Source organism: Nelumbo lutea, chromosome 5 (assembly GCF_056320005.1).
Source record: "Nelumbo lutea isolate HS-2025 chromosome 5, American lotus-T2T, whole genome shotgun sequence".
NCBI lineage: Eukaryota > Viridiplantae > Streptophyta > Magnoliopsida > Proteales > Nelumbonaceae > Nelumbo > Nelumbo lutea.
Window position 1 is genome coordinate 8,667,632 of NC_142688.1, and position 19,448 is coordinate 8,687,079.

The 19,448-nt window shown below is 39.5% G+C and overlaps 1 protein-coding gene across 4 annotated transcripts in view; it reads left to right on the forward strand.

Moving 5' to 3' along the window:
• The window catches only part of SRFR1 (Tetratricopeptide repeat (TPR)-like superfamily protein), a 78,179-nt gene that overhangs the window by 50,913 nt on the left and 7,818 nt on the right, over positions 1-19,448 (forward strand). For all 4 annotated transcript variants that reach the window (XM_088947832.1, XM_088947834.1, XM_088947831.1 and 1 more), the window contains 2 exons: positions 7,393-7,599; positions 10,806-11,128. In XM_088947832.1, the coding sequence (XP_088803958.1) occupies positions 7,393-7,599; positions 10,806-11,128 (530 nt within the window). The remainder of the gene's footprint in view (positions 1-7,392; positions 7,600-10,805; positions 11,129-19,448) is intronic.

Genomic DNA, 19,448 nt, shown 5'->3' on the forward strand with positions numbered 1-19,448 from the left:
CGACTAGAGAGATTTCAAGTTATAGGTTAAGGAGAAGGATTGGGTGTGGCGCTTAGGTCTTGGGAGGTGTAGTTTGATCCCCAGAAGTGTGCGGTTGAGATTTGAAGAAGGTTGGGAAGCTTTGGTAGGAGCGACTACTTCTCTCTTCCTTCCCGATAGCCAAGTGCAATGAAAATCTAGTTTTTGAATCTCCAGGTACTGTACTGACCTCGGTTAGGTCTATAAAGACTGAAAAACTAGTTTGATTTTCGTTTGATCAATGGAACAATTTGGAAGTGAAATGAAGCAAATGCGGGTATCCGGGGTTGGTCCGGTAGGTTCCTTTTTGACTGGTGTGACCACAATTAAACTAGATAGAACTAATTATCTTGCCTGGGCATAGTCCATACGGATTTACATTTGCAGTAGAGGTAAACTAGGGCGTCTCACAGGTAGTAAGGTGAAACCTCCAGGGATAGACCCTACATATGAGAAATGGATGCAAGAGAACTACACAGTGATTAGGTGATTGGTCAACTCTATGCAGCCCTATATAAGTCAGCATTACCTCTGGATGACCTCAACCAAGGAGATTTGGGATAGTGTTATAGAAACATATTCACAGAAGTTAAATGTTGAAAGAGCCTATAAGTTTTAGAGTGATGTGAGCAATCTGAGACGGGGAGAAGAGTGTAACAGTTTATTACTCTATGTTGAAGTCACTATGGCAAGAAATTGATGTTATGGAGACAGTTGTATGGAAGAGTACTAAAGATGCAAAGACATTTAGAGAACTGGTGGAACGAAACAGGGTGGAATAAAGTCGAAGGGGCTGATTAAGAAGAAGGAAGTAATATGTGAATACTACAAGAAGCCGAAGCATACTAAGGACACTTGTTGGAAACTTCATCTAGATCTTCTCCCGGACAGGTTTCAGAACAACAATAATAACAACAATTTTAAGAAGAATGGTCAAACTAGGAAGCCTAAGAATGCTAATGTTGCCACAGTGCCTGAGGGTGGAAACAAGGAAAGTGAAGAAAGATTAGCTACCAGCAGTAAAGGCAGAGTTTGAAAAGTATGGGAGGTTACTTAATCACCTGGAGACCACTATTTCAACATCCAAACCTTCAGGCAACACCTCATCTTTCACATTTGACCATACGACCAGTTTGTCTAACCTCTTTTGTTCATATCAGCTCCTCTCTGGTAGAGAGAAGATATCCCTTGCTGATGGCTCTCTTGCTCCCATCTTTGGCAAAGGAGATATCAAGGTCTCTGGCACACTTGTTTGATCCTCTGTTCTTCATGTCCCTAAGCTTAATACCAATCTTTTATCTGTTAGTAGCTTAACTAAATTCATGAACTATAGCATAACCTTTTCTCCTACCCATTGTGTTTTCTAAGACTTGAAATCCCAGAGGACGATTGGGAGTGGCTATGAGGCGAATAGAATATACTTGCTGGACACACCTGATAGGAGTCTTGGACCACCTAATGGAGTTGCTTTGGAGTCTGTTTTGTTAGGGTCATGTTATGTCATTTATAGTTCGATCATTTACCTTTTCCTGCCTTGAGCCATTTGTTTCCCAATATGTTTAAGGGAGTGCCTTTATCGAGTCTTCATTGTGAGTCTTGTGAACTTGAAAAACATTAGACATTCTTATTCAATAAGCAATAAAAGATTTATTTCTCGTTTTCATATTTTGCACTCTAATGTGTGGGGACCATATCATTTGCCTACTATTGGGGGGGGGGAGGGTGTTACAAGTATTTTATCCTCTTTATTGAAGATTATTCTCGCTATGCTTGGATTTATCTCATGAGATCCCGGGATGAAGTACCAACTATTGTGCAAAAATTTAATGAACTTACCCAGTTTAATACTCGGATCAAAATATTCCGATTTGATAATGCTAAAGAATATTTTGAGAAGAACCTCTCATCCTACTTTGAGACCTTTGGGGTTATTCATCAGAGTTCTTGTTCCTACACTCCATAATAGAATGGAGTGTAGCGGAAAGGAAGAACTTCCATGTGGTCAAGGTTGCTAGATGCCTCCTTTTTGCATTTCATGTTCCTATTAAATTTGGGGGGATGTTGTCCTTACTGCCACTTTTTTTATTAACCATATGCCTCGTCGGGTTATGGGTTTCAAGACCCCATTTAGCCTTCTCTTTTCGGATGAGGATCTCTTTTCTTTTCCTCTTCGAGTTTTTCGGTGCACCTGCTATGTACATGTTCATAATCATCAGAGACACAAATTTGAGCCTAAGGCACATAAGTGCATTTCTAGTGCATGCCTCCACAGAGAAGAGATATTGTTGTTTTGATCCAGTTCGTGGCACCCACTTTGTCTCTAAGGATGTCACTTTTGTTGAGTATATTCCTTTCTTTGGTATTCCTCCTAAGGGGGAGCATTCTATGGAACCATTTGCTATGTGTCCAGTTGTTCCTCTTCCAGTTCCTTTTGAGTCATCTTCTTCTATTGCCTCTCCTTCCACTGTGTCTACCTCACACGTTCCTGCTCCCCCTCCTCCCCCAGCTCATCCACCTATATTTTCCTCACATCTTGTTCTCCAAAGGTGGTACCAAAGACAACGATTCAGGCATGGGAAAGTTGTTTCCACTCCTTCATCAGAGCCTCTTGCACCTCCCATCACTACTGAGGTAAGAAGTCAGCCTTCCTCTGACCCATCTGCTACTTTCCCAGACCTTGACCTTCCTATTGCCCTTCGCAAAGGCAAGCGGAAGTGTACAGCACATTGTATCTCTAAACATTTGTCCTACAATCTTCTATCTTCTACCTATTATTCTTTTCTTGCCTCTGTTTCTACCCATGTGATTCACAAGTCTATACCAGAAGCCTTATCCAGACTTGAATGGAGGAATGCTATGATGACTGAGCTAGATGCTTTGCATAAGAACCATACCTGGGATATTGTGGATTTGCTTGAAGGGAAGGAACCAATGGGTTGTAAATGGATATTCAGTATCAAATATAATTTTGATGGCACTCTTGAGAGGTTTAACGCTCGATTGGTTGCTAAGGATTACACTCAGATGTATGGTATTGATTACCTTGAGACTTTTGCTCCTGTGGCTAAAATGACTAGTTCAAGTTTTATTGTCTCTAGCTACCACTTTTGATTGGTCCCTTCACCAGTTTGATGTCAAAAATGCCTTCTTGAATGGAGACCTACATGAAGAGGTCTATATGACTTTACCTCCAAGCGTGTGTGGAAAGGAAATGCAAGGGAAGGTGTGTAAATTGAAGAAGTCTCTTTATGGTCTCAAACAGTCCGCTAGAGCATGGTTTGAGAGATTCAAAGCTGCCCTTATTTCTTTTGGTTATACATAGACTCGATCTGACCATACTTTGTTTGTGAAGAGAAGTAACTCTTTGGTGACTTTTCCGATTATTTATGTTGATGACATTGTGGTTACGGGTAATGACACTCAGGAAGTGATTAAGCTCAAAAGATTTCTTAACACTGAATTTGAGATAAAAGATTTGGGGGATCTCAGATACTTCTTGGGAATTGAAGTTACTAGATCTAAGGATGGTATCGTCATTTTTCAACGCAAGTATGTTCTTGATCTCCTTGCAGACATTGGTAAACTTGGTGCTAAACCAGCTTCCACCCCTATAGACCTAAACAATAAGCTTTCTGATTCTGATACTGATGGTGAATTGTTGACTGATAGGGGAGTGTTCTAGAGACCGCTCGGGAAGTTGTTATATCTCTGCATGAGTCGGCTAGATATTTTCTATGCAGTAAGTGTCATTAGTCATTTTTTGCATTCTCCTAGAGATACACATTTAGCAGCTGTAGAAAGAGTTTTGTGCTACTTTAAAGGCACTCCAGGGAAAGGTATTCTATTTGACAAGCATGGACACATGAAGCTAGAGGCATACAGTGATGCTGATTGGGCCGGATGTATTGTTGATAGGAGATCCACTTCAGGATATTATGCTTTGGTGGTAGGGAACATTGTCTCATGGAGAAGTAAGAAACTGTTTGTAGTTGCTAGATCCTCAGCTGAAGTAGAGTACAAGGCAATGGCACATGGAGTGTTAGAATTATTGTGGTTGAGATCACTTTTGGGAGAGTTGGGCATTGACTATGAAAAGCCAATGATGCTCTATTGTGACAACCAGGCAGCATAGTTTTCAAGGCGCCAAGGCGTGGCTAGGCGACAAGGGGGCGCCTTGTCGCTTAGTCGTCTAGGCGATGGATTTTTTTATGTAGAAAACATAGATCCTAGGGTAGTTCCCTAGGTACCATAACCATATTTCCTTAAGAATTATTCATAAGTCTTTGGGGGTTCAATACAGCATTTAGCAATGTTTATATTGATTAAACCCTAACAAATAAGAAAATAATAAAAAGAAATTAGTATATAAACACACAAAATGAATATTTTAGACACAAAATTTATAGTGCCCGCTTAGGCGCCACCTCGACAACTATGCCTGACAAGTATCAACATTACACATAATCCTGTTCAGCATGATAGAACTAAGCATGTAGAGGTTGATAGACATTTCATAAGGGAGAAAGTTGCTTAAGGGGAAGTTTGTTTGCCATTTATTACTTCAAAAGAGCAATTGGCCGATGTTTTGACTAAAGGTGTTCCGAAAGGAAAGTTGGCACACTATATAAGCAAGCTGGGCATGATTGACATCTATGCTCAGCTTGAGGGGGAGTGTAGAGAGATTGGGCCGAATGGGCCCTAATATTTGTTTTATGTTCAAATAGTGTTTTGTCTGTTATATGAGTTAATGGGCCTTTTCTTAATGGGCCTGCTAATTTCTTTTTAATTTCTTTTAAGTTTTTGCTTTGCTGGCTGCCCACTTAAAGGGCAGACTTGTAGTTAGCATAATTTATTAAGATTAATAAAAGAATAGTGAAGGGAGAGGGAAACCCATCGAACTCTCTTCTCCTTTCTCTTCTTCTCCATCTTCCTCTTTCGTTCTGCTGTAGCCTTCTTTTCTCTCTCACTTTTCTTATTTTTTATCAGTTTTATATCAGATTTGAAGGACATATTACATTTCTTCTTTACCTAATTGGATATATGGTTTATTTTTTAATATAAGCTATTTATAAATATCTTCATATGAATATTTTTTACTATATAAAACTTCTTTAATGGTGCTAAATGGCTTGTAACTGAGAGTGGTCAAAAAGAGATTGGCAAATTTGTCATGCTTAGGGCTTCCATTAGGGGCCAATCCTAGGGAGAGTAGATTTTGGACCCCAGTGATAGAAAAGTTTGAAAAGAGATTAGCTTCATGGAAGAGGAATTATATCTCTTTGGGAGGGAGAATTACCTTAATAAGAGCTACCTTGGCTAACTTACCTACCTTTTTTTTTGTCTATCTTTAGGATACTAGTTAGGGAAGCTAGGAAGCTGGAGAAATTGATGAGAGATTTCCTATGGGAGCCGGGACAAGAAAAAAAGGATCATTTGGTTAATTGGGAAATTGTGTACGGAAGTAAAGAAGAGGGGGATTTGGGACTTGGAAGGGTGACTAAAAAAAATCAAGCTCTATTGTGGCGATGGCCATTGGAAAGTGAGAGGCTATGGCATGAGGTGGTGCCGTGGTAGGAAGCATTCATGGGAGATCAGAGAATGGATGGGATGCTGGTGTATCAAGGCAAGCTAACCTAGCAGCACCTTAGAAGGCCATTCACAACACCCTTTCTCAATTCTTCAAATTTATCAGGTATGAAGTTTGTTCTGACAACGCTGTTCACTTTTGGGAGGATCTGGGTTGGGGACACCCCTTTAAAGGACTTGTTCCCTTTGCTATTTTCTGTTTCTTTGTATAAAAAAGAGGTGGTCTCAAAATTTTTCTCATCACTGGGAACACCCTTAGCTCCTGATTGGGATTTTGGGTTTCATAGAGGACTAAGGAATGATGAAATTGAATCTCTCCATGTCTTGCTTTGTTGTCTTAATCAAATTTGTTTGGGTTCCTCAAAGCCAGATAAAAGGGTGTGGACTCCTAGACCCAATGGAACCTTTACTTGTGCTTCTTTCTTCAAGTCCATCTCTCAACATTCTACTCAACAATCCTTTCCGCCAAAGGAAATTTGGTGCAGGCCAGTTCCCCCAAAGATTATGGCATTTTGTTGGGAAGTATTCCATGGGAAAGTAAACACTCTAGATAACCTACAAAAGAGAAGACCTTTCCTCTGTATTTCTCCCAATTGGTGTATCCTCTATAGAGCTCATAGTGAGGATTGTTACCACCTACTAATATCTTGTCCCTTTTTTGCAGACCTTTGGGCTTGGCTACTTAAGTTGTTTGGGAGTAGTTGGAGTCTACCAGCAGAAGTTCGCATGCTCTTCAACCATTTTACTTTCTTTTGGCCTACAAAAAAAGGGAGACTTATGTGGAGATGTGCTCGCGCTGCCCTGATTTGGACTCTTTGGGAAGAAAGGAATGCTAGAATTTTTCAAGAAAGGGAAAGGAACAGTCAGGAATTGAAAGACTATGTGCTGAATAGGGCAATACCTTGGCTGAAGACTTTGGAAATCTTTCATCAATTCTCTTTTAATGATCTTTGGAGAAATTGGTCAGCAATAGTGAGGTGTTCATCCCTAAAGGACAAAGCAATTACAAGCTGGTTTCCTCCATCTGAAGGCTCATTGAAGTTGAACTTTGATGGAAGTAGCACGGGTAATCCAGGATTATCTGGAATGGGGGTGCTTTGAGAAATGAGAAGGGAGAGATTATGTTGCTCTACTCAGGTCCCTTAGGAGTTGGGGACTCTATCAAGGCAGAGCTATTAGCTGCTGTACAAGGGGTGCAATTTGCAAACCAGCTGGGGGTACAACACCTAATAATCGAAGGGGATTCCAAAGTGGCGGTGGGTTGGTTGAAAAATCTTGAAGAGGCTATATGGCACTACAAGAATGAAATGAAGAAATTCAGTTGGTTGACAAGGAATATGTTGGTCACTGTACAGTGGGTGGGGAGATCAGCAGATACTTTATCAGATGTGTTGATCACTGTCCAGTTTAATAGGCTATTTGGATCAGGCGTATGCCTCGCAAAATTTGAGGCTTAGGCTTTAGGTAACATGCAATGGTGTTTGAAGCTGGGCACTTTGGCTCTGTCTCACCTTAGTGCCTTAACTATGGTCCTTCTATCAGTCTTCTTGGTAACTTGTGAGCATCAATATTAATAAAATTGGTTGAAGAATATAATTGCTGGATATACTTTATATTGGTTTGATGCTTTTCATTTAATTTATACCACATATTTTATAAAAAGGGAAATTTCTCCCTCCAATTATTATTATCAGTATTTTTATTATTTATTTATGTAATTTTTTTATTTCTATTTTGTTTCAAGCATGTTCATTACTTGATTGTGTGTTCATTACCTACTTTCTTCAGGAGTACTGGTGCAAAAGATTGCATCCAAAGGATGTGTGTGAAAGGGTTTATAGACAACCTCCTCTTCGTGATTCTTTGCGAAAGGGAAGCCTAAAGAAGCAAGATTGTGTTATTACAAAACAGAAGGCTATGCTCCTACAAGCTGCAGATTCTATTGGCAAGAAGATCCAATATAATTGTCCAGGCTTCTTACCTAATAGGCGTCAGGTGATTTAATTTCAACAAATATTGTGGAAATATGATTTGTTATTTTGGTGGGATTTTAAGCATTTTACGTCTTCTTTTGAACTGAAAATCTAACCTATAAAAACAATTAAACTTCCTTAATTTTCTGGTTTCTGGTTCATATTTCATGTTGTATAAATTTGTGGTAGCTGGATGAGGATCTGTAGCAATTATTATCAAGTATTGCACCAAAAAATAAATGTGAACAAATATGATATACATTGAACTTACTGTTTGGATATTCTCAATCTAAAAATCAAATGGATCTACATTGTCTTCATCTAGAATTAGTATTAGTTTTGTCCATTTAGTTAAAATAGTAAAATTTCAAAGACGAATGAAGGAACCCTAATCCTTTTCAACCTAGCACCAAACAAAATTGTTCTTTGTTTGTGGAGTATATTTCTTCAAAGTTACTACAACTACAGAGAAGCATAGATGGTTAACTGTCATTCTTGTATAATTTTCCTTTTTGAGAAAGAGAGTATCACATTTACCGGATAAGGAATTTCTGCAGTGGACCAAATGAAACTAGAATATATCCACACATAATTAATTGTAGGAGCACTTCTGCATGTTGCTGAACCTTGATAGACACTGTTGGCTGGCCTACATATTGTTGATGGTAGACACTGTCAGTAGTGCCTGATGATGCTTATCAAATTTTGGCTGTAAACTCTTAATCTACGCATTGTGACAAGGGAGGCCATCATCATCATTATCCATGCCTTATGCCAACTATATGGGGTCGGCTACATGAATCCTGTTTCATCAACCCGTTCTATTTAAAGCCATATCCACTGTGAAATTATTAGTGCTTAAATCATTCCTTACTACTACCCATGTCCTTTTTTGGTCTACTCTGAACTCTTCTAGCCCCTTCGATGTGTAACAAAATCACTTGTTCTAACTGACACAGTTGATGGTCTTCTATGCACATGCCCAAACCACCGTAGTCTACTGTCTCATTTTATCACCTATTGGAGCTATTCCTAGGTCCCTTTGGATAGCTTCATACCTAATCCTATCCTTTCTAGTTTTTCCATTCATCCATCTTAGAATTTCCATTTTTACCACGTTCATTTTCTGGACATGTTGTTTCTTGACTGCCCATAACTCTGCTCTATACAACATAGCTGGCCTTAGAACTGTCATAAATTTGATGAGGGAGACCAACTTCTTGGAAATATCTTTCTGCTGGTAAACAATTAGCAACATGATATCCCTTCTACTGCATCTTCAACTAAGTTGGCCCTGATTGGATCTAGTAAGAAAACCTATTAGTGATGAAATTGACCAATTTGTTTAAAGTTTATACCTTATTAGAATAGACTTCCCCTACATGATCAGCCACTATTTTCAGTCTACTCCCAGACATACCATAGAACAAACTGCACTTAAACACCTTTACACGATCTTTCTCTTCTTGGTTGGGGTGAGAACAAAGATATGTAAAATAGTCTAGAAGTGTAAGCCAATGCTGGCCATTGCAAGTAAGTGGTACAAAGGTTTTTAGAGAATAATTTCTAAATAAGTAGCATATAGAGACACCGCCCTGCATAAGAAACACTTGAAAAGAAAATCAGGTACTTCTCTGGAAAAGATAGAAGCTGGAAAGATGATTTCAACTTCCATTTGGTAAGCTGGAAAAAGGTTTGTGAACCTATAAATGCAGGGGCAGCAAGACTTCTTTGGATAGATTGCATTAGTCTGGAACTAGAGCCCGGGCAACAAGAGGTTTGCTGACAGCTTCCATTGACCATACCAAAATCACAGCTTTGGCTCCGATAATTCTTCTACTTCTTTCCTTCCAAAAATTCCAATATCTTGCAGATGGAATGCAGCTCCAAACCATCCCTGCTTTCTTGATTCTACTGTGCGACTTATTTCCTCTCTCAAGCCCCTACCATACCAAGATATTGACTTCAACTTCAAAGAGAGCCCCCAACTACCACCTCTACCCTTCATGCAATCTCTCTCTACTCTTCATCAACTATTCCTTCTTCCCCCTTTCTTCCTTCTCCCATGCTTCTCCCCCTTCCCCAATATTTTTCTTTTTATTATGTTCTTCCCTTTAGCTTCTCTCAAAATGTTCTATTACCTTCCTCACTACCCCTTTTCCTCTTAGGAAAAATAGGCCAAGAGCTTTCCCAATCTCCATCTGTCTATCAATCATCTGGTCAATACTCACCCTTCCTTTCTCAGTATTGTCTTCCCCATTAACCTTTTCAATTTTGATCCCCACTCTCTTCTCTTCTCCCTCGCTTGTAACCTCTCCACACTCCTTTTGGTCCTTTGTTTTTGAACCTTTAATTCCAACCCCTGAACTTCCTTGCGCCACTATCCTTTTCCTGTTATAGACCTTGCATTGGCCTTCCCCTGATTTTTTTCCTTCTCACATTGTTTCTCCTTTCATCTGTAGCTTCAAAACCAACTCCCATTTTATCTCCTTCTCTTGCAGGAGTTTCTAAACCCGAAGAAGTAAAAGAAGCAAGAGGAGAAGTGGAAGAGCCAGAGTCCAAACCTACCCCATTGTTCAGTTGAGCTATGATTTCCAGAGATTTCGCTCTAGTCGATGTTTTGTTTATTTTTCATCCCCCAACCTCAGAATCTCCACCTTTCCATTCGACTTCCCCTTGTAAACCTTTTTCCTTCCCCACCTGTGGAATTAATCAAATGGACTCTAAGCATTGGAGTTCTTTGTCTTGAAGAAGTTGCTTGATGATTTCCTCTCCCTTACAGTCCTTACCCACTTGAAACAAACACCCACCTCCCTTGTTATGCTAAGAATTTCCCTTATCAGCTGTCTATATTGCCAAATTCCCAGTTGCTCTGATTGCATCCACCCAATTACCAATTTGAAATCTCCCTCTACCTCAATCTGCTGTAGCCCCAATTGTTTGGCCAGTTTTACACCTTGATGTAGTGCCAAGATTTCCGCTGTTAAGGAATCTCCAACTCCTACTGGACCCGAATACAGAGCCGTTATCTTGCCTTCATAATTTGAGGCATTCTTACACCATTAGTTGTGTCAGCAGGTATTTAACTAGTTTTCCTATTAGTAGTTAAGTCTGCCCATGATTGTTAATCTTGTATTTTTATCTATTTAATACAAATACATGCCTTCTTTTCCCTAATTGATTGGCAAAAATAAACCTTGCAACTTATTGTGTAAACATGTTATCCAGCACCGTATGGCAGGATTAGCTGCTATTGAGATTGCACAAAAGGTCTCAAAAGCTTGGCGAGCAGAATGGAAGAATTCAAGTAAAAGCCTAGCAAAAAATGGTAAGAAAGTCAGGAGAAAGGAAAAAATCAATTTGACTTGCCAGAATAGAGGTGGTGCTTGTAGTACCAGCAGTTCCTCAGAAACATCAACTTCATATGGTGTTACCGAGGATAGATCTTCAGGCCATTCCCTAATCCCTTGGCAAGATGTATATTCATTGGCTGTTAGGTGGAGACAGATTTCTGAACCTTGTGACCCAGTTGTGTGGGTAAACAGACTCAGGTAAAATCACTTTCTTTCATTTTCTTCTACTTTATTATGTCAAATTTGGCAGCATAATTGAAATCATCAATTTTGTGAATCCGTGCTCTATAGTCAGATCCTTTTCTCTTGGAACAGAATTAGAACAGTGCAGCTTTATAGCAGAAATTGGAATGACATCAAGAGAGTAGTTGTTCCAGTTCCACAGAATTGAGGTTGCACTGGAATTCAAATCCAAATCCAAGTCCAAACCTTTGGTTAATATATAATGACTTTTTCTTTTTGGGTAGGCAAATGGGATGCACAACAGCGGTAGCCCTCTACCAAACCCCTAACCCCCCCAACCATGGTGAGGGTGGGACTCAATCCCAGGTCTCTGCTACAACCAATTAGAGACTTTACCAGAAAGCCTAGCTGTTACCTTAGTTAATCAATAATAGACATACAAAAAGGGCCTAGAGTTAAGTAACTTCAAAATATCCCACCCTCCACACCCAAAATGGTGTTTAAGTAAATATTGAATCTCTCTAATTTATGTCCTTGAAGCCATTAAGCACTAAAGCTCAATTCATATGAAAGGACTATTTGCATCTTCAGCTAACTGCAACAAAGGCCTCTCTGGACCATTATAAAAAATCTCTTTCTATTCGTCCCAAACCTCCTAACAAATAGCAAATGAAACCATGGACCAGAGAACAGAGCCACTACCATCCTTTGAAATCTTGGGAGAAGGGAGGATGACTTCCTAAATCAAGGGAAGGAAAATCCAAGAGCTCTGGAAAAGAGAATAAAAGATTTCCAACAGAAAAATGGTACTCAGGGAAACACAAAAAAAAAAAAAAAAAAAACTTCCATTGACTTTCATGTAATGCATCTATATGTAGTTCCAAGCCCCTATTATTTAGATGATCAACAATGAGCAAGGTTCAAAATGTTGGTGTTGGTGGAAATGCTGGCTATCCAAATATAGGAAACATGCCAGATATGTCAGAAATGTCATATGGAAATTTTATAAAAATTATAGATCAGGTGGAAACACTGTTCCAAACCAGCGATAAAGCACAGAAAGTGTAAATGATTCTAATAGATAAACAAAATAATCTGTTACACCAAAAACTAAGATTTAATTTCATATATAAAAAGAATTTTGAGCTAGCTCGATGTGGCAATCATGCCTATTAGTCAGGTAATGATGCTTCTACTCCATATATCTACAACATTGTTGCTAACTTATGTAATAATGCCATCATGTGTACTCCACACGGTGCCAGTAATTTTACTCTGGGGAATATGTTGATTCCAGTAATACTTTGTGTTGGCAACTTGGCACCAATGGAAATGGAAATATGTCCTAGAAATATTAGGAAATATGTGAACATTTAAACCATGACAATGGCATCTTATAGACAAAAAAATAAAAACTTGAACAACTGAACTCAAGGCAGAAAATGCCTCTCTAAGGTGTAGCTTGATTAAACTGAATGAGAATCTAATTGAGAACTTCCCCTTTGATCTAGCATAATTGACAACATTACATTGTCAAGTTTTTCGCAAAACAAGCATCAGATCTCCCTAATGTGGTTCATGAAAAACCACATTCCACATGATACAGATAACTTTGACAATAGAAAAAGGCCATAAAGGTTGCAAAGTCTATTACTCTATGTTGGCCCCAGCTATCAGGGGTCTTGGGAGGGGTAGGCTGAGTAGGGGCTGAGGCAACCCTACCTTGAATTATGTTAGTGAGTGTACTCATTGTAGACTTTTATGATTCCTTCCATACCCAACATTGTGTATTTGATACCATGATGTTTGAATTATTATGTCAATGTTTTGTGCTTTGGGCAATGGTATTTGTAATAAGTGCTACCAACAGAACCAGATTGTCCAAGTTCAGATTTGAAACCCAAAACAACTGAACTGAATATGAATCCTAATTTTCAGATCTATTTGTAATTGGATCTAATATGGATAGATCCCAATCCAATCTGATAATATTACTTCATGTACACATTTATTAGCAAAGTTGGTTGAAGTATTTTATATTTACTGAAGAGTTGTAGGTTCATGTCTCTAGTTATTTTTAACTTTTTAATGATATATAATATCAAAGTCATTTAGTTTATTTTATTAGTAATGCATGATATTTCTGGCATTTTTAGTTTATTTATGATATATACCAAATCCAAAGTCTTTTCTCTTTGATCCATAATTTATGATGTTATTTGATAAGTGAGCCCAAAATGTTTGAATTACATATTGTTTATAGCAAAATTATGGTTTTCTATGGGTATTGATTATTTTCTAAAAGAGTTGCTCTTTGTAGCCCTTAGTATTCATCAATCAGAAATTCAAGACTGTAGCCTACCTTCTAGTCATTTTTAATGCAAGATTAGTTACCTTCTAGTCATTTTTAATTCAAGACTGTAGCCTACCCCTTCTTTATTGGTAAGAAATTTCATTTAATTGGAAGGAACTGCAGATACTACAGCAGTAGGGAACTTTGTAGAGAAGATGGGCCGAATGGCCCATAGGTTGTTTATTCTTCTTATTATTTTTGTTTCTTTTCTGTAATGGGCCTTATTTTGGCCCATCCTGTCAATATTAAGTTCTTTGTAAATTCTTGCCCAACTAAGGGCCTCCTTGTAATTATTCAAATATATCTAATAAAACAGTGTTAGGGGGCTGAGAGAGGGTGAGTTCGAAATCCTCTTCTCAGGCCCTCATTGCAGAACCCTCAACTCTCCTCTCTTCAGTTTCTTCATGGTATTAGAGCGTATCTGAACTTGAATATCCTAGGGCTGGAGGCTTAGTCACGTACTGCCTGATTCTTGGAGGTCATTGGACGAGCCCAAGACTAGAATCTCTTGGAGAAGGGGTTCGGTGACCAGGAAGAAGAAAAAAAAGGGGGGGGGGGGGGGGGGAAGAGAACAGCTCGGTTCTGTTTTGAAGCTCAACTGTGTTTGGACTGTTGAAGCTCGAACAGTAAGTTGTGCTCAGTTTTCTGGTTCTGTTTTGAAGCTCGACTGTGTTTGGACTGTTGAAGCTTGAACTGTAAGTTGTGCTCAGTTTTCTGGTTCTTTTTTGTATTACCTTCCACTGTGTTTGGACTGTTGAAGTGTCCGAAAATCCTAGCTGTTTTGTACTACCTTCGACTGCATTAAATCTGGTTTAACCCAGAAATTTCTGGGCTGTTTTTCTCTTCTTGGACTGTTAAAACCTGCCGAAACATCCTTGTAACAAGGTTGTGTATTGTTACTCTTGTTTGGCTGTTTTAGGAGGTTGTACGAACTGTTTTTGGGGTCTTTTCTCTTCCTTGACAGTGGGGTTGTCTCTATTGCCCACATTGTGTTTGTGAAAAGGCCTATTCAGCAATACCAATTGGTACTTACTCTTCTTGGCTGAGTGTACAACTTTGAAAAGGTACTTCGACTGAGTGCACAATGCCTAGGAGTTTCTGATTACTTCTTGAAGCCTGAACTCAGTGTATAGTCTTCTTGTGGTCGGTTGAACTCAGTGTGTTGCCTCCTTGTGGTCGGCTGAACTCAGTTATTGCTTGTCCTTATTCAGTATACTTGTAGAAGTCATCTGAAATCATATTTGGAGTGTTTACATGATGTGCTCCTCAGAGTTTGAAAACAAAAGTGGTGCTGAATATGGACTGGTTCAGGGGACTCCAAGTGATTCCTTATTGACTGTGACCACAGTTAAACTAGATGGAACTAATTATCTGGCATGGTCACAATCAGTAAAGATTCATGTATGTAGTAGAGGAAAGTGGGGGTTCATTTATGGGAGTAAGAAGACTCCCCCAGAAGATGATCCATTCTACGAGAAGTGGATGCAAGAAAATTACACTATCATTGGGTGGCTTGTGAACTCAATGCAGCCACAAATCAGTCAATGTGGCCCGGGCATATAAATTGAGAAGTGATGTAAAGAATTTAAGGCAAGGAGAGAAACCTCTTGTTGTATATTTCTCAACCCTGATATCCCTATGGCAAGAGATTGACCTAATAGAAGTTGTAACTTGGGACACCACCAATGATGCAAAGACCTACAGAAAATTGGTTGAAAGGAACAGGGTTTTTGAGTTCTTAACTGGACTAAACCCAGAATACGATATCACAAAACAAAATATTCTTTCCAAGGAGTGTGTCTCTTTGTCACAAGCTTATGCATTGGTGAGCAGTGAAGAGAGCAGAAGGGTTGTCCAGGTTCAAGGGACTGATATTAATGATCACTTTGCCAATATGGGGATTAAACCTAAAGGGAGTGCTGGAACTTCTAGTGGCACAGGAAAGAAAGAAGTTATATGTGAGTACTGCAAGAAGCCGAAGCACACCAAAGACAAGTGATGGAAGTTACATCCTAATCTTGTTCCCATTCGGTTTCAGAAAAAACATGATAGTAAAAGATTAGGAAGTGCAAATTTAGCTGTCGGGCCAGATAGTGAAGAGATGTTTACTTCTGCACAGTGAGAGCAGAATATGAAAAGTTTGGGAAGATGATCAATTAGCTGAGTGATGTGACCTCTCCTTCCAACCCTTCAGGAAATTCTACTGCTTCAGCATTTGCTCATTCAGGTATAAGGGCTTCTGCCAATCATGCTACCTCTTCAGGTAATCTCAAGATCCCTAGGATTATTGACTCAGGTACTTCTAACCATATGACCAATATGTCTACCTTGTTTGTTTCATATGACTTACTTCCTAGACGTGATAAAATCACTTTAGCTTATGGTTCACTTGCCCCTATCTCTGGTAAGGGAACCATCAAGGCTACGGATTCCTTGTACCTACCTTCTGCCCTTCATGTACCTAAACCAAATACAAATCTGTTGTCTGTGAGCAGTTTAACCAAGTCACTAAATTGTTGTGTAACCTTTTTTCCTTCCTACTGTGTTTTTCAGGATTTGGAGTCTCAGAAGGTGATTGGGAGTGGCCATGAGGCGAACAGAATATACCTGTTTGATACTCCGGGACAATGCACTGATCATCTTGGGAATGTTGCTCTTGGATTTGTCTCTTCAGAGTCTGTTATTCGGATTATGTTGTGTCATTGTCGTTTTGGTCATCTGTCTTTTTCTGCCTTGAGTCATCTATTCCCTGAACTGTTTAAGGGAATTAGTCTGTCCAGCCTTCATTGTGAGTCTTGTGAATTGTCAAAGCATTGTAGAAGCAATTATCCTTTGAGCAATAAAAGATTTTCTGTTCCTTTTAATATTGTGCATTCTGATGTGTGGGGACCTTACCACTTACCCTCCATGGGTGGCTACAAATATTTTATTCTGTTTATTGATGACTTTTCACGGTTCACTTGGATATTCCTAATGAAATCCCGTGATGAAGTTCCAAGACTTGTAAAACAATTCCATGAATTTGTTCTAACCCAATTTGATACCAGGATTAAAATCTTCAGATCGGACAATGCAAAAGAATACTTTGAGAAAAACCTATCATGCTATCTTTCTAACATGGGGGTTATTCATCAAAGCTCATGTGCTAGGACCCCAGAACAGAATGGGGTTGCTGAGAGGAAAAACAGGCATATTGTTGAGGTTGCAAGAAGTATCTTATTTCCCTCACATGTTCCTACCAGGTTTTGGGTTGATGCTATAATTACTGCCACCTATCTTATAAACCGCATGCCATCCAGGGTTTTGGGGTTTAAGTCTCCCTTCACTCTTCTTCATCCGGACAAAGACCTTTTTTCTGTTCCTATTCGTGTCTTTGGCTGCACCTGTTATGTACATGTTCCAAGTGTCCAAAGGCATAAGTTTGAACCCAAAGCTCAAAAGTGTATCTTCCTTGGTTATTCCCCCACACAGAAGGGTTATTGTTGTTTTGATCCAAAGTCTGGCAATCGGTATGTCTCAATGGTTGTCACCTTTGATGAGTTTTCCCCTTTTTATGGTTCCTCTCTAGAAGGACATTGTCCACAGGGGGAGGATTTGGCACAGGTGTTTTCTCTTCCTCTTCCTGTCCCTGTTAAGTCCCTTGATGTGTCTGCCTCTCCTTCAAATGAATCAAGGGTGGATCAGTCGTTCCATTCTCCTTGTCCCAGTACTCTACCTCCTCGTCCTATCCTCAATCCCAAGGTGTATCAAAGGCAAAGATCCAGAAATGTGCAGGTTGTTTCTCTTACAACACATGAGCCTCATACACTTCCAGTCACAGAAGAGACAACAGGTACTGGTTCAGCACCTTTGGTTTCATCCTTCCCTAACCTTGATATTCCCATTGCTGTTAGAAAAGAAAAACGGAAGTGCACTGCACACTGCATTTCCAAGCACCTTTCTTACAGTTTGCTTTCACCTTCATACTTTGCCTCTCTCTCTTTTGTTGCTTCTCATCCTATTCCCAGGTCTGTGCCAGAAGCTCTTAAGATTCCAGAATGGAGGGATGCTATGAAATCTGAAATCGATGCCCTACACAAGAATGACACATGGCAAGTGGTGGATTTGCCTGAAGGGAAGGATCCTGTTGGTTGCAAGTGGGTCTTTACTATCAAATACAGAGCTGATGGCACCATTGAAAGGTACAAGGCCAGGATGGTTGCAAAAGGCTATACACAGACATATGGGATTGATTATTTAGAGACTTTTGCACCTGTTGCCAAGATGACATTTGTGAGGGTTCTTCTATCTTTAACTGCTCACTTTGACTGTTCCCTTTATCAATTGGATGTGAAGAATGCATTTCTGAATGGTGAATTACATGAGGAGGTTTACATGTCTCTTTCTCCAGGGATGTATGGAACTGATATGAAAGGGAAGGTACACAGGCTGAAGAAATCTCTTTATGGACTAAAACAGTCCCCTAGAGCATGGTTTGAGAGATTTAGAACAGCACTTGTTAACTTTGGTTATGTGCAGACACAGTCCGATCATACTCTTTTTGTGAAAAGGAGTGGACCTCTGGCAGTATACCTCATTGTGTATGTAGATGATATTGTAGTAACTGGTAATGATGCCTCAGGAATTCATGATCTAAAATCTTTTCTCCATACAGAATTTGAGGTTAAATATTTGGGGGAATTGAGATACTTTCTTGGCATAGAAGTGGCTCGATCCAAGGATGGGATTCTTATCTCCCAGGGGAAGTATGTTCTTGACTTGCTCTCTGAAACTGGAAAGATGGGTGCTAGACCAGTTGCTACTCCTATTGATATGGGTCATAAACTCTTAGCCTCAGAAGGGACATTGTTAGAAGACAAAGAAATCTTTCAGAGACTTTTGGGAAACTTTTGTACCTATGCATGACTCGGCCAGATATTGCATATGCAGTCAGTTGCATTAGCCAATTCATGCATGCTCCTCGAGACACTCATTTGGCTGCTGCAGAGAGAATTCTATGTTATTTGAAGGGCTCCTCAGGAAAGGGTATTCTGTTTGCCAAGCATGGTCATATGAAGCTTGAAGCCTACACCGATGCTGACTGGGCCAGGAACATTGATGACAGAAGATCTACCTTTGGGTATTGCAGCTTGGTAGCTGGTAATGTTGTTTCTTGGAGAAGCAAGAAACAATCGGTTGTTGCTCGGTCTTCTGCTGAAGCAGAATACAGGGCCATGGCACATGGGGTTTCTGAATTATTATGGCTAAAATCTTTGATGGAAGAACTTGGAGTTGAATATGACAAGCCAATGATGTTGTACTGTGATAATCAGGCTGCCATCAACATTGCTCACAACCCAGTGCAACATGATAGAACCAAGCATATTGAAGTTGATCGACACTTCATTAGGGAAAGGGTCTCTTCGGGTGAAGTGTGTCTTCCTTTCATCACATCTGAAGGACAGTTGGCAGATTTTCTCACCAAAGGCATTCCCAAGGCAAAACTTCAGCATGATACCAGCAAGCTTGGCATGATTGACATCTATGCTCAGCTTGAGGGGGAGTGTAGAGAAGATGGGCCGAATGGCCCATAGGTTGTTTATTCTTCTTGTTATTTTTGTTTCTTTTCTGTAATGGGCCTTATTTTGGGCCCATCCTGTCAATATTAAGTTCTTTGTAAATTCTTGCCCAACTAAGGGCCTCCTTGTAATTATTCAAATATATCTAATAAAACAGTGTTAGGGGGCTGAGAGAGGGTGAGTTCGAAATCCTCTTCTCAGACCCTCATTGCAGAACCCTCAACTCTCCTCTCTTCAGTTTCTTCAAACTTAACATGCTCTGTTAGTTTATATTTAGAAAGGTTAGATCTATCTTTTGACTTAGAATTTTTGGTTGTCAATTTTTTATTATTTAACACATCAATATTCTCTTCTCATTTCTCAGTTGTTATTTTTTTCCCTGAAGTTAAAATCCATAACTTGCTGTATCACCTTCATGGTATGC